This window comes from Diadema antillarum, unplaced genomic scaffold (assembly GCF_040938485.1).
Source record: "Diadema antillarum isolate AM-2024a unplaced genomic scaffold, OU_Dant_1.0 seq00002691_RagTag, whole genome shotgun sequence".
Lineage (NCBI taxonomy): Eukaryota > Metazoa > Echinodermata > Echinoidea > Diadematoida > Diadematidae > Diadema > Diadema antillarum.
Window position 1 is genome coordinate 1,055 of NW_027273289.1, and position 16,025 is coordinate 17,079.

The 16,025-nt window shown below is 40.4% G+C and overlaps 1 protein-coding gene across 1 annotated transcript; it reads right to left on the reverse strand.

Moving 5' to 3' along the window:
* Positions 1 to 924: 924 nt before the first annotated feature.
* On the reverse strand, positions 925 to 7,151 carry LOC139715053 (NADH dehydrogenase [ubiquinone] iron-sulfur protein 3, mitochondrial-like). The gene is made up of 6 exons (XM_071626678.1): positions 7,074 to 7,151; positions 4,961 to 5,008; positions 4,044 to 4,291; positions 3,464 to 3,589; positions 2,574 to 2,693; positions 925 to 1,810 (listed from the first exon to the last, which is right to left on the reverse strand). Exons 1-6 carry the CDS (start codon positions 7,129 to 7,131, stop codon positions 1,643 to 1,645), a joined length of 768 nt encoding a protein of 255 aa, XP_071482779.1. The 5' UTR covers positions 7,132 to 7,151; the 3' UTR covers positions 925 to 1,642.
* Between the last annotated feature and the right edge of the window lie 8,874 nt (positions 7,152 to 16,025).

Genomic DNA, 16,025 nt, shown 5'->3' on the forward strand with positions numbered 1-16,025 from the left:
TTACACTTGTGTTTCTTAACCCCGGACCTTCTCTGACCCAGGATTATCGTTAGTCCCGTACCAATTTTTTCAGCTTTTTACACTCACCAATTAGTCCCATACTATCTCTTGTCCGGGGCTAAGGAGAAACCGGACCTTTTTACACTCGTATTTCTTAGCCCCGGACTTTCCAAACCACATGAATATTCATAATTACGCTGTGTACTGTACACGTACACGCACGCACCGGCAGTACTTGATTACCTCGTTTCTGATTGGTCAGCGAGGGTCGGACTTCGTCTCCGTCGCTTAGCCCGGGATTATTTTTTCGTTCTGTTTACACTCACTTGCTTGGCACCGCAATTGCGGTGCTAACCTCTGCTATTTTGCAGGGTCAGATAGTACCGTACTATCGGTGGGGCTAGCCCACTTTGGCAAAAACGAGTGTAAACAGAAAGTGGGCTAAGGATAGTCCCGTACCAACGGTGGGGCTAAGGCCCCCCCCCCCCCCCCCCCCCTCCCTTAGCCCCACCATTGGTCCGGGGCTAAGCAAAAATTTACAAGTGTAAAAAGCCCTAAAGTGCACACACAGGAACTGTGTTTTACCATCCAAGGACCTAAATACTGTATCTGCACATTCCGAACAACAACACTGTGAACTTTCACTCCTCCACGCATTGTAACAGATCTGCAGCCTCCTTGAAAAATCAAATACATCCAGTACTGAATGTGTCCGTCACAAAGACATCTGTTTTACACACACACACACACACACACACACACACACACACTCACACATATGTACTAGTACCTTTAAAATTGTATTTCTTTTACATCAATCTTTGACAGCAGGTACATTTTGAGTCAGCAACTACACTAATGTCATTGATGACAAGGGAGAAATACATAACTTATGATAGAATCAAATGCATTCTATGTATTCATTTTAATTCTTCTTACCACAAATCACAGCCACACTAGGTACATTGCATAATGACACCATGGTGGTTGCCAAATTCTTACATAACCGTGCAGAGAAAAGCATTTTGTCAGTGTTCGGCAATAACTTTGACTGAGAAAACAAACCCCTGGAGAAGGTCGGTTGATAAGTTGGCATGAAATCGACCTAGGATGAAAGTTTAATCCTAATTATGTTACAACTCTGCTGTAACAGCATCCCTATATACATATCACCGAGAGCAAAAGTCAGTTAGGGACACATCAGCAAAACTTCTCAGTATCATTTCATGCCTCTTCCTAGCCTTAGGTCTGAAGAGAAAACTATCCCAAATATCTTGGCAAACAGAGAAGAAAAAAGACCATTGATCTCCTACAAATTTGGGTTCACATGGCTGTGGAGATACTGGCTCGAATGACATCTTCAGGATTCAAAATGACTTCACATTAGGGGGTTATGGTGCTACGCCACTGGACGAAAATGTTCACAAGCATCCAAACTTGCTTTCTTACACTTGCAATGAGCAGTGTCTGCTCAGCATCAATATTTACAATTACAGGAGTAGAAGGACCTACCTCCATACTGTTTTAACAAATCTCATCCAAACAGTATCACGGTCTTTTCCTGATAATACATGTTGTAATAGAAACTGCAATACTACCTTTGATAACCTGTATCTGTACACATGTTCATTTAACTATGGATCTATTTGTCAGCTTTCTCCTCCGTCTGCCCAGCTTCAACTTGCTCTGGGGCGGGTTCTCTGTGATGGGGGAAGGACTCCCACGGACTGGACAGGTCAAACTTTCGGAATTCCTGGGTCATCTCCAGCGGCTCAGCCACGACCCTCTTCAGTTCGTCATCATAGCGAACCTTTGAATGGGAAAATGTCATGAAGTCATTTGCTCATTAGGATAAAATGTGGACACAAATTACCAACTGGAAAATCATGGAATGGTTCACTGAGATTGAAAGAAATTACTTCCACTGTGATATGTGTGGTAAGCAAGGAGACTAATACCACCTCGAGGAGCAAAGGGAACAAATGCATGTCTTCACTTCCAAAGTAATTACCAGGGGTCGTCAACAATCATCAGCTTTTCATCCAAAAGAAATTCCTTTAAACAAGTGAAATTTGACAAACTGGCAAAAGTTGCCTGCAAAAGAGCATTATTACATTATCTTTCTCCAGTCGTGTCAATGCTACATCGATGAAAATGTGGCCAATGTTAAATAAAATCAGTTTAGAGGTGAAAATCTTTTATTTGTAACTTTTTGTCTGCTAAGATATGCATGAGGCAATGTTACACTCTAAATGATATGACACAGATCATTCTAGGAATTAGCATGATTATTTGGTGGGTCTTTCATTGCCCTTTAATTCCTGTGAAACTTCTTGCACACTTGCTATGAGAGTGCATGGCTACTGTGTTGCTGCTATGTATTTGTGAATACGGGCAGGCTAGCTGTATCAACACACACACACAAATCTGTAATCTGTATAAATAGATTGTGATATTTTGTGTGATTTACATGATGTCACACCGCAAACTGGCACAATAATCCCTTGCCCTCTAGAAACCATCAATCAGTATTTTGGGCAGTGTGACGCCACCTTACGCCACATGCCACTCACCTCCACAAAGCCACTGAGGGGAAAGTCTTTCCTGAGCGGATGACCCTCGAAGCCATAGTCTGTCAGGATTCTCCTCAGATCAGGGTGGTTTGAGAAGAATATGCCAAACATGTCCCAGATCTGGTTGCAGAGGGAGAACATCAATGATACTAATAGAATATTGTACACACACTCACACAGATTTTTTTTTTCAATATACAACTTTACTCAAATGTGTGTTATCATTAGTTTCTTCTTTTTTTTTCATTCTCCAAGACCAAAACATAGATGAAAATTAATAAATGCTTATACATTCAAGACAGGGTTATACTGTATAAGCTGTTATTTTCGCGTACAGATATTTTTATGAATAAGGAGATCACGGACAATTTTGCGAGATTTTGTTTTCGCGATTTGACACTGAAGCTCATCGTAAGTGCACTATTAGCCTAGCATATAGCAACATTTTGGCATGATAAATTCGCAGTCTAACAGTAATTCACGATATTTTCGAAAATTAGACCCTCACGAAAATAACAGCTTATACAGTTACTTAAATCTTTTGGTGTAAAAAAGAGCAAGAACTCATCTTCTGTGGAGTCCACTGGTTTGTCATGTAAATGTAAGATAAGTCAATCAAGTTCAAATTGACACAACTTTGAAAACAACTCCTTGCTTCCTTTCCTGATCTATTTCTTTAATTGCACAGACACATTCTGGGAATAAAGACCTTTAAATCACAAATTCAAATCAAACATAGTGCACAGGGTCTCTGAATCAACACAGGCTACTGTGATGCAAGTTAGCACTTATGCATGTATTAATGGGTACAGGGAATGGTCTGCCTAGGTATATGGACGTTTTACTCCAATCATTATGAATCAGCATGTTACCAATACTGTTGACCCCACCTCTCTCTCCAACCAATCAGCAGCCTTGAACACAGAGTACAGAGAATCCACGGCAGTCAGTTCATCTGTGTAGGTCTTGACACGAATGCGCTCATTGTACTGCAGTGACAGGAGGTTGTACACAAGCTGCACAAACAAAAAGACAGAAGTCAACTCCGACAGTGAAAACATTGACACCACAGACTTCAAGACTGATATATATTAATCATCGATGACACAATTTTCCCTCACATGAACCTAATGTATACTATTGCAATCATGTCTTGGACATCCATAAAATACATTTATTCATAAATCAGTGCTGCAATAGCATGATATCAAAAAGATCTGTTCAGCAGCATGAACACAATACGTGGACAACAACAACAAATACGAGCACGTCAGCAGCGATACTACAAGATCATGGAGATTGATATTTGAAATGCTACGAAATTCATGATCATTTTACATCTACTTCCTTTTATGACTATTTTATTAAAAATATTTGATGAAAAAAAAAAGTTTTCAGTTTCTTAAGAATAAAATAGAGGTGAATAACACTTCATGAGCTTAAATATCCAACCCTTGCGAGCAAGAATACCTCAAATCTGTGGGAGCGTGTGGGCACATCCACAGCAGTGATGTCCGCCAGCGATTTGAACTGGGCATTGTGGTGGTCCTTGAGGAAGGTCATGACCGGGATGATGCCTTCGGGATGGATCATCACCTCCAGCTCATTGTGGTAGGCCACCTGGACCTCCTGCACGTACTTGGGCAGGCAGTCGGCTACGTACTGGCCAAACTCTTCCAGTCTTCCCTTCTGCAGCTCATTGCTGGGTCGTACGGTGGCTGTCGAAGCAGGGTGAACCCAAACACAAATTATGAGAGATAATTATTATAATAGGGGTACTGTATGTGCCATACATTAAGCCAGTGAATTTTTTTGGGTGAATCCGGACCCCCCGACAATTTTGCATGTGCTAAAATTTGTGATCATGGAGTGCGAGAATAAATGGAGACATGTACATGTGCACATCACATTCATATCTACATCAGAGCTAATCATTTCACGTTGTTAAATCCATGAATAACACCCGACTCACATAATTAGAGAAAATCAAAACCTCGTGAAATATACAGTATATACAGCATCTATAGTGCCCCTTACCACCCAGTCTGAGTGCTCAAAGGGCACAAAACGAGATGCATACATGAAATCTTACATGGATGATTAAGTATCTTTTTCTGTTTAAAATTTTGCAAGGTAAAAAAAAAAAAAGAAAGAAACAAATTAAAATAAAAACACACAAATGTTCATGGATATTTCCTCTCAATTCATCTCATATGAAGAAAAATACAAAAAGACACATGTATATCTGATGGAAAAAGTTAATATCGGCAACATATCACCATACATAGGGAAGCCACCAATATGTTAATGTTCACAGACTGTACCCAACTCAATGTATAGATTCTAATAATTTCCCAATTATAAATAAAGAGAGGATATCAACTCACGTTTATTTGTGCCTGAACATAATGCCCGCGCACTGTTTAACAGTCTACCTGTAAGGAGACAAAGGTGACAAAAAGATCACAATGACATACGGTAAAGATCACATCTCAATATTGACAGGAGTTGCAACTCCTGACATTGGGAGGTCTCTCATTACTAATTAATAGAACTTCTATTAGAAGAATTCAACACTCATTATCTCAGTAGTAGTACTGACCCATGTATTTACTTCATTACACTTCAACATGATATGAAAATACTTAACATCACAAGCAAATCATTGAGAGCTAAAAACAAAGAATTTCACAAGTGGTCTACAGTGGATGTTTTAATGCATGTAGTTACAGTCCATCCACAGTATGAAGCCCACTTATCATGTCAATGTTTTGACCGAAAGATCGGTCTGTATCTGGTCATCAGGGATATGTTCCGCAGAGACTGCGTCTGGCTTCATGGATCCCCTCATATGCATATATGGAGGAGAGTGATAACATCAATAAAAATAAAAGACTCCTCTTTCTGTCTAGTCAATGTTGTACTTCTAGCATAAAATTAGATGTGGCTCTAAATGTTAAATTCAAATGTAACACTTTCCGGCTTTCTTTTTATAACCCTGGGAAAAGTAAAAAATAAGAATTTTAGGACTGGATTATCAAATAGCACTGTGTGTTAGTGGCTTCCTTTGATAAAAAAAATTCTGCACCATGGTTGGAGTTTAGACCTCCCACGCCAAAATTCAACCACATGCAATAATAATATACAAGGTAGCAATAGCATAGCACATGTCTCAACATGTAGCCTGCAGTCAAATTTTGGACAGCGTTATGGTTGAATTACCAGCGGCTTGCTTTAGACTTAGGCCTACTCGTCTAGATGGCAGACTCATCACTGATATGGAAACATCCCAAACAAAGGATAAGGAGAAGCATGGCAGTCTGTCCGTTGGCGTTGCGTTGCTACAGTTCATCATCAACTCAGCTTTTTAAATTACGATTTGTAAGCCTAAAGGCCACCGCACACTACACGATCAGACTGGTCTTAGAGTCTTAAGCCAAGCTGGGTCTTTAGACCAGTCGTACGACCGGACACCGCACACTATACGACCCGACTGTAAAGCGCGCGCAGTGCGCACTGCGTGCGCTTGCATTTTACTGCATTGTGAATGGCTGGAAGCTCCCGACTGGTCGTAGAAATTCAACATGTCAAATCTCTACGACTGGCGCTAAGACCCAGTTGTACGACTGGAAACTGGCAAGACTGTGACGTCACACTTCTACTCTTAAGGTCTTAAGACCGGTGAATCGGGGCAAAATCGTGTAGTGTGCGGCAGGCTTTAAAGGTTCTAATCATAACATGAGTAGACTCTAGACTAACTGCGACAGCCGCCACACACAGTGTGGCGGCTGCGCCGTGCTCCCATTTCAGATCTTCATGTTGAACAAACGGGTGCCTTTGCGGCGCTATATTTCCTTAAATTTTCAACAGAAACTAGACGTGTCTACTAGGAATACTTACATGGGTCGATGAAACCTAAATGACTATCATCGGCGACTGTTTGAGGCATTTCATTGCTTGTGATGCACAAAATGATGTCTTATAAGCAGCTCACCGATGTTCACAGAATTCACAATCACTCGCACAAGCACACAGAATAGGGAGCTCTCACATTAGCGAAACTGGGGGGAAGCCGCCAGGATCGACCGCGCCTGGCGGCGCGGTCTCCGGGGCTAACTCTAGACCAGAACTATGTTAAAGATCTAGTCAGAGGCTCGTTTCATGAAAGTCTTATGAATAACTTTTCGCTCAGTCATAAGCAAGAGAAGACACACCTATCACTCTAGAGTCTAACTGCAGAGATTGCTGGCTTAGTTTAAGACCTGCAGTTAGGCAGGCAGGCAGTTAAATATTCTCATACAGATCTCCATACAGCATTATGAATAAGTCGGACTGCACAAAAAGTCACCGATACATGCATATATGGAAGTTACACAACACTCAACAGAACAGTCGTCTCCAACAACTGAATGAAACATATAGAACGCTACATTTCACAAGATATACAATTGGAAACATTACTGCGACATAAGCAACATAATGTCACCGAAAAATACATACCATGGGCTACATTTAGGTTTCTAAGCGACGAAGCGCATCTCGAAAAAAGGGATGCCATTCTCCTTCGACGCCGACAGCAGCGAGTGTAATATACGGCACTGGAGTGTATCAGTAAAGTCCGCCCTCTATGTCAAGAAGCAGCATTGGAACCATTGATTGGAACTACGACATTTTATGTAGTTTTCAAGAAATCAAACCTCTTTCTTTCTTTCTTTCTCTCCTTCTTTCTTTCTTTCCCTCTTTCTTTCTTTCTTTCTTTCTTTCTTTTCTTTCTTTCTTACTTTTTTCTAATCGATATTACATCTAACTTATTCATTTCTTTTATGAATATGATAAAAGTAGTCATAGATGAACACCCATGGAAAAATTCCCTTCAACACAAAAATGTCCATGAAACACGTACGTACTGGCCTTTCTACGTTACAGGCTACACCAGGGCAAGGGGCAGCCCACCAAGGATTATTTCATTTTATTTCATTGTCAGATTCTCATCAAAATGCAAAAGAAAAACAGAGGAAAAAACATAGCAACATACGGAATATGTACAAACATTAAACTAAGATACTAAACATAGAGAGAAAAGCAGAAAATTCTAAAAGAGGTTATAGAGGAGCTAGGAAAGGAATTTCTGCGATCGACTGAAAGTTTTTTTTTTGTATTTTGTATTCATACATCTTAGAAATAAAATGCACTTATAGAGAAACAGGAAACATGACGGAAAAATTGAACATACTGAAAGGAATGAAAAAAAAACTCACAGTAGTTTTGTTGATTTCATTGCATACTAACCTCGTCAAAAATCTCATATATCTACGCTCAAAAGAGGCAAAAGATGGACATGATAAAATTTCTGCGGCACAGAATTCCACACTTGCACCCCTTGATATCTAATGGATCTATGCGTTGTATAGTTGTATTATAGAAGAGGTAGATATCATCCATTAGTTTGTCTAGTGCTATATAAGTGCACATCTCTTGTATATTTGAACATATAAAAAATAAGGTGTAATAAATTGTGAGCGTACATGTTAACATAATTAAAGCAGTTTGTAATTTACGTAACAAAATATTGGAAGCAACTCAAGCTTTTTGAAATGAGGTTGAGAAGGTGTTGTAGGATGGGAATTTGTTATTACACGTAATGACCGTTGCAGAGTGTGTTTAATATGCTGAATTTGATGTACCCCCCCCCCCCCCAAAAAAAAAAAAAAAAAAATAATAAATAAATAAATAAATAAAAATATGACTTGATTTGTTATGTCACTCTCGTCCTGATGAATCAAGAGAAACATTCTCAGTCCCTATTGAAGACTTTCATCCTCATAAAACAATTAATACTCCCCCCCCCAAAAAAAAAAAAATCAACAACAATTTAATGCCGCCCTTTTCATCCACATAGAAAACAACTATATGATCCTACTATAGGATATACAGTACTAAGTTACACACACTAACGTAACTTTTAATATAAAGTAAACAAATAAAACTAGAGGAAGTGTGCTCTTCCTTTCTCTCCGAGCTCATAATATCAACTAACGGCTCTCATGACATGGTCTATTGTTTTTAAATATATAAATAGCGGTACATCGTAGTCCTGCCTCTTCGCTTTAAAAACAGCAATGAACAAACAAACACATCACCACAAAACAAAAGGAGATCAGCAATCTGACGGTAGTGTTTCAAGCCCTATCTTTCTTTCCTAAATAGCAAAAACATAGATGGTGAAGCACACCTCACCTGGTTGCTTAGACATGTTTGTTTGTTTGTTGATTTGTTTGCTTGTTTATTTGTATTTTAACTTAACATGTCTTTCACATTGAGTCAACAATCCCTGCGTTCCCAAGTTAATCATAACAAAATACGTATATTGTAAATAGTCGTCTGAAGGATTCTCATGTTTGTCTTCATGGTCTCTGCATATTGTAGACACGTGTGTATTGTATTAATGTACATTCATAAGTACTTTCTCTCTATCTTTGCGGTGCGTCACAACTCTGTGGAACACGTGATTGTCTTCCTCATGATGGTCAATTCAAACAACTTAGGGCAATTAGGATGTGAGCTCGTTCTGGGCACTTAGACAGTTTCATGTGATTGTCACGTCACCTAACTGTACTCGTCCATCGCCTTTCTACGAGTGGAAGAGGGAAAGAAACAGTCTTGGAGATAATAGTATGCCATCCACGTTCATCGCAAGTGTAACGAAGTAAACGATCATGTGATACCAACTTGTCTTATGCAAACACTCGCTTATTTCCGAAAATTGAATTGAAATCCAAAATTGCATAATTCAATCGTATCCTCCTGCTCGGCATTGTGTGATATAGACATCAGATACGCATGATGAAGAATACATTACACGCGAAAGGAAACTGCTATTTTTAAAGTCATGTGTGGAATAGAAATTTCGCCATTACACCCCTTGTCATCTCTCGCCAAGAGGTATGAATTCTTCCACCATGTCATACAACTACAAATTTCGCGCTTTAACCACTTTGATGTCGAACCATAGACCTGACAATAACTATTTGCTCCCCACGTTACACAGAGAATATTACATTAACCAATTCAAGCAAGCAGGTACAAGCTCGCCCTTACTTGGTTCAAGCGAAAGATACGGTGGTGTGCGCATTGTGTACGCGCGTGATGCTTAGATTAACAAATGGCCGCCTACAAGAAATGATGATTTATACTTATCTTTGTAGGATATAAGAGGTTTTTCTTTCTCCCTCAAGTTCGAATTGAACTTCTTGTAATCAGAGTTGAACAAAATCGGAGAAACTTATCCTGACGACCATCCTACGCCTCTTGGCATGATTCACTGTTGAATTTATCATATTTTGCGATGATGAACTCTTAACTTATAACACCTATAATAACTGTATCCTCCCATAGTGCAGAATGATGATTGAAGCAAATGCCTTAACATTAGTAATGTAAGACTCTAGATGATTTCAAGCCATTCGTTGTATTCGTGCATTTTCTAATATTCAGTTGTCGCTGCTAGGTCATCTCCGAAAAGGGATTATGTGATATCTTCGTTTTCTCCTTCCTTCTCTATCCTTTCACCTCTTCATATTCCTTCATCTCGCACCTTTTTTTATGATACTTCTTGCCAACACTTTTTTTTTAAATTTCTTTGTCACCTTCTTACAGATCAGACAATCTTAGAAATAAAGACTGGAATAGCTTATGCTTTTCCTTTTTTTCTCACTTTCTCTTGGTTTCTTTTTTTTCGTATTGTGCTCATCTTGTCATATCATCAGCAACGTCATCAGCATTATCAATTCTAACATTACCAGTAATGGTATTGACATCATTCAAAATATCTATCCAAACGTACTGCATGATAACAAGGATTGGAGCCCTCTATTTAGATTAGAATGCTTGATTTTGTAACCGCAGCATGACTCTGAATCACCTACATTGTCTATACAAAGGAAATGAATAATCAAATATTGTATTTGCATACAGCCATTATTGAGATAAATGCATTATGGATTCCCATGCCGTGCATCAGAGTTTGCAAGTGATGGCACGATGTTGCCCTGTATTTGTTTTATAAATGCGCAGAGCTGCGTTGGCATGCTCTTATGCCAGACGTATAATCTGGCGGATTGCATTTCCGCTCCCAAAAGCCCGAGCTCGATAATTCATATACGTTCTCGAACAGCGACGAACTCTTTTCATTTCGTCGGCTCCCGGGCTCAACAGCGTATGACGAAAGGGTATGGACGATCGAGTACATTAATGCGGTTTACTTTCTCGAGAATGCGACGAAAAGTAAACCTGCCTAAGCCATTAAACAGGGGCAGTTCTAATCAACCGACGATGCTGATTACTTCATAGTCCGTCGAAAAGTAAATTTAAACTGACTAGCATGGCCATGGAACAGGTCATTCCATTACTGGCAAAAATTGACACACCTATTCTCTACGCTATGCAATGGCTTGTGTAATACAAAGACATCGTCTGGAAATTGGAAAATAGCGTACGTGATCATAAGAAGTAAAGAGGAAAAAAGGGGAGAATCCGTTGTTATTATGTTTTTGTTTTGTTTTGTTTTTTTGTGTCGTAATTTCTCGTCGTTCTAAATAGCTGGGAAGCACAAAGTACCATGACGAGCTTACCACAGGCACTAGTTAACGTCCTCGTTTCTGTAGCTATCTCCAACCTCGTGCTGACAGTGACGCTGAATTCTCTCGTGATCGTCATTCTGCATCGGCAAAAGGATCTCAACGACGTCTCAAATTTTTGTATCACGTGTCCGCGTCTCTCGACCTCGCTATGGAATCGCTTGGAACCCCTGGATGATTCAGTGGGTGGCTTTCGGCACCGAAGAAAACTGCCGAAGGTTCACAAGCGTTTTCGTCTACTTGCATCGCACAATCGCCATCTGTATCCTGTTCACAGTATGCTTCGTTAGTCTTGACAGATATTTCCGAATAACGAAGCCACTTCACTATCCATGCTGGTGACCCGTCGTCGCGCTGGCATCGGCCTCGCTGTCGCCTTCCCCATCATTGCACTGATGTGCACCATCCACATCCCGTTTCCATGGTTTCACATCCTTGCCGATGTCATCATCAATAACTGCATCAATCAGAGTATCCCGTTCTGGACGGGAACCTGGGCTAACAGATTTACGACGGTGTTCATCGTCACTCCCATCTTCGCCACGATGGTCATCCTCACCATCACCAACCTTGCGCTTCTCCGCATCGCTCGACAGCAGTCACGGGCCATTGCCGCTATCGGGAGGAGAGACTTCCCGAGCGTCCAAGGACCTTGTTTCGCGGGATTGGCACTGTAGTCTTGCTCACTTCCCTTTTTACGTGTGCTGGCTTCCCTGGATCATGTACCTCGTGTTTCAAGAGTTCCTTGGCGCTCTCGATCCTCTGGAGATGTTTGGTGCGGCAGCCAGCTGGATCAGGCCAATCATATACATCGCTACCACCAGGGAAGCCAGGAGTATATTGCGGAAAAGGAGCTGCAAGCAGAGTTTCTGATATATAAGTAATAACTATCCATATGTGACATAAGACACGTCTCTCTAATTGGTCATGCAGCTTGAAATAATATAAAATGTTGACAACAAAGATAATAATGTATGGCTGTGCTTGTTTAAGGACATGGAGCTATAATCTAACTATATTGTTACGTGACATTTACCATGGAAAATGATATATAAGATATAAAAAGGCCAGATGATAGATTTAAGACTTAAGATTTAACCGCTAACTTTGGCCGTGGTGAGCCGGGTCGTGGTCATTTTTTATTTTTATTTTTTTTGGTGCTCTTCTTAAAGAGATAATTAGCCCATCAAAATAGAGGGAAATAGATGTGACATGCGAGACACTGTGTCTTTTTATTAAAACTAGCTAATTGTATACATAGCTAAAGGAATGGATTACTTGAAGGTTTATATATGGAAAATGAGATGGCAACAAAATACCATTATTGCGGATAATAATGATAATAATTCACGTAGTGTATACTTCTATAACGCAACAATCCATCAAAAAGATGATCATGGCGCTTTTAAGGCTTTAACTTTATAAATAACGCCATAATTAATGCTAGAATTGACGATCCCTACCATTCATTTTCGGATTAACGTACATCTGGGGCAATTGTATGTAGTTGATTTGTGTGTTTTGGAAAAACGAACCTTCGGAATATTGAACCTTCTTTAATTTTCAGATTTAAGAAAAGTATGCGGAATGTATACGAATATCACCCTAGCGAAGAACGGTTTTTCAATAAGTGAACTGGTTTTTCAGTTCTGAATGGGAAATTAGGAGAACATAAATCTATCACGAAGAAACGCTTCACAGGCAGTGCCAGTCAACTGTTTACTCAAATTTCCCCCATCTATAGGGGACAAAATTTAATATAGATGCAATAATTATGTACTTTAAGCGAAGTGTGCCCCGTGAGATGGGGGAATTTGCCACTGAAGATACGTTCCTAGCATTTCAAAGTGAAGAAAGCCGAAGCTGCAATTAACAAGCTACACCAGTCCTTTTCAAACTATAGCTTGTGATTTACCATCGTATTGCAGTTGGAGTACTGTATCCAATTACTCCTGCCACTATAGATTCCTCCATTTTTGAAATTACATCTCTGTAAAGCACAAGCGTTTGTACTTTTTTAAAATCTAAATTGTTACTTCTGCATTCCAGTCAATGAACATTAACTCTCCACGCTTGCGTTTTGTTTACTTTTCAATTCTTTATATAGCTATATATGTATATAAATGAAGAGTTGATTTCCAAAAGGCGTTAAATCAATTTTTCATCAAATTGAACTTTTTGACAAGAAACGTACTGTACATTCATTTTTTATAATCTCGATGTAGTAAACTCTTCAAAGTATTGAAATTCTCGTGAGGAAACGAAGAAATCAGACAATGAAATATGAGTTTGTTCCAAAAGGTGATAAATCCATATATGCTTTGTTCAAAAAAAAAAGTGCAAAATCCAGCAGGATCCAATCAGAAACCTTTGTGCATGCTTGACCGCACTCTTCTTCGTACCAACGGCGTAGCCAGGATTTGATCTTAGGGGGGGCGGTTAGTGTACGAGGGAGCGAAGCGACCGAGCCCGAGCGAGCGGAGCGAGCGAGGGGGGGGGGGGGAGGGTGTGGGGGGGGGGGGGGGTGTGCCCCCTCCCACGGTAAGAACTTTTTGCATTTTGATGTTGTAAATGGTGCAATTTGATGCATGTTTTTGCGCGTTTTATAGACGTGAAACAGTCCCACTTGTTTAAGCTTGCAGTATATTTTGATGTAGATTATCATTGAACAATTTGCCTATAATATGGTATAATTTAAATACACTTCTTGTATTACTTCTTTTCACTGAATATCATGAACGCGACTGAACCCGAGCGAGCGGAGCGAGCGAGGGGGGAGGGGAGGGTGTGGGAGGGGGTGTCCCCCTCCCACGGTAAGAACGTTTTGCATTTTGATGTTGCAAATGGTGCAATCAGATGCATGTTTTTTCACGTTTTATCGACGTGAAACAGTCCCACTTGTTTAAGGTAGCAGTATATTTTAGTGTAGATTATTATTGAACAATTTGCCTATAAAATTGTATAAGTTTAATACACTTCTTGTATAAATTCTTTTCACTGAATATCATGAACGCGACTGAACCCGAGCGAGCGGAGCGAGTGAAGGGGGAGGGGAGGGTGTGGGAGGGGGTGTCCCCCCTCCCACGGTGAGAACTTTTTGCATTTTGATGTTGCAAATGGTGCAATTTGATGCATTTTTTGCGTGTTTTAACGAGTTGAAACAGTCCCACTTGTTTAAGGTAGCAGTATATTTTGATGTAGATTATCATTGAACAATTTGCCTATTTAATGGTATAATTTAAATACACTTCTTGTATTAATTCTTTTCACTGAATATCATGAACGCGACTGAACCCGAGCGAGCGGAGAGAGCGAGGGGGGAGGGGAGGGGGTGTCCCCCCTCCCACGATGAGAACTTTTTGCATTTTGATGTTGCAAATGGTGCAATTTGATGCATGTTTTTGCGCGTTTTATCGACGTGAAACAGTCCCACTTGGTTCAGGTAGCAGTATATTTTGATGTAGATTATCATCGAACAATTTGCCTATAAAATGCTATCATTTAAATACGCTTCTTGTATTAATCCTTTTCACTGAATATCATGAACGTGACTGAACCCGAGAGAGCGGAGAGAGCAAAGGGGGAGGGGAGGGTGTGGGAGGGGGTGTCCCCCTCCCACGGTGAGAACTTTTTGCATTTTGGTGTTGCAAATGGTGCAATTTGATGCATGTTTTTGCGTGTTTTAACGAGTTGAAACAGTCCCACTTGTTTAAAGTTGCAGTATATTTTAGTGAAGATTATTATTGAACAATTTGCCTATAAAATGGTATCATTTAAATAATCTTCTTGTATTAATTCTTACACGGAAGATCATGAACACTGTCTGTTCAGCAGTCAAACAGAAAAAGCATGCACACGAGGGTGTAGATAGGGGAATATCCCCTCCCACACGAAGGTGATTTTGCATTTTCAGACCTGAAATTCATCGATCTGTTGCAAATTTTTGGTGCAATACTTTTTCATCGAAGTGATAAAATCACGGAATTTAGCTCTTATTCCGAATGTGCACCATCTGTGTGTACACTGTATGTATAAAGTCTAGTGAGGTAGAGCTTAGGGAAAGGGGGATTCCTCCTCCCGCTCGCGGAGCTTTTGTGTTTTTAGAATTGAAATAAAGCGATCTGGGTATAGCCACAGTCTACTTCTATGCATGGCGGAAGGGTGGGGGAGGGGCGGGCGAGCAGGGAGAAGGCGTGGGCGAGTGTTATCCCCAACCTTCCCTTCCGATTGAGCTTTTGCCTTTTTAAGGTTGAAATTGAGATATCTCGTCTACGCACATTTGATGGAATCAACGTTTGGAAAATCACACACACACACACACACACACACACACACACAAAAAAACTGACGGGGGAGGGGGGGGGGGACTGAGGGAGGAAAGGGTCGATTAAAAGGGGAAATTCCCCTTATACATGAGGGAACCTTGAGTTTTCGGAATATAAGTGATAAGTCTTGTGCACTCAGAATTATTCATAATTTTTTGTAAATCTAAAAAGTGTACTAAGCTAGGGAAAGACGCACAGAGGGGGAGGGTTTGGGAGGGGGTATCCCCCTCCCAAGCACGAGAGATTTTGCATATTTTGATTTGAAATTCAACGATCTGGTGCACACTTTGAGTGAAATATTCAAAAAAATATCTTATTTGATGAAAGGTTGCAAAGGAGACCCGCTTCATGTGCATGCATACAGTATACACGCATTTTTTTTTCCGCCTCCCAAATCCCCGGTCCAAATCTTAGGGGGGGGGGGGGGGGGCGATCGCCCCCATCGGCCCCCCCCCTGGCTACGCCAGTGCTTCGTACCTGTGTAGTTTTCC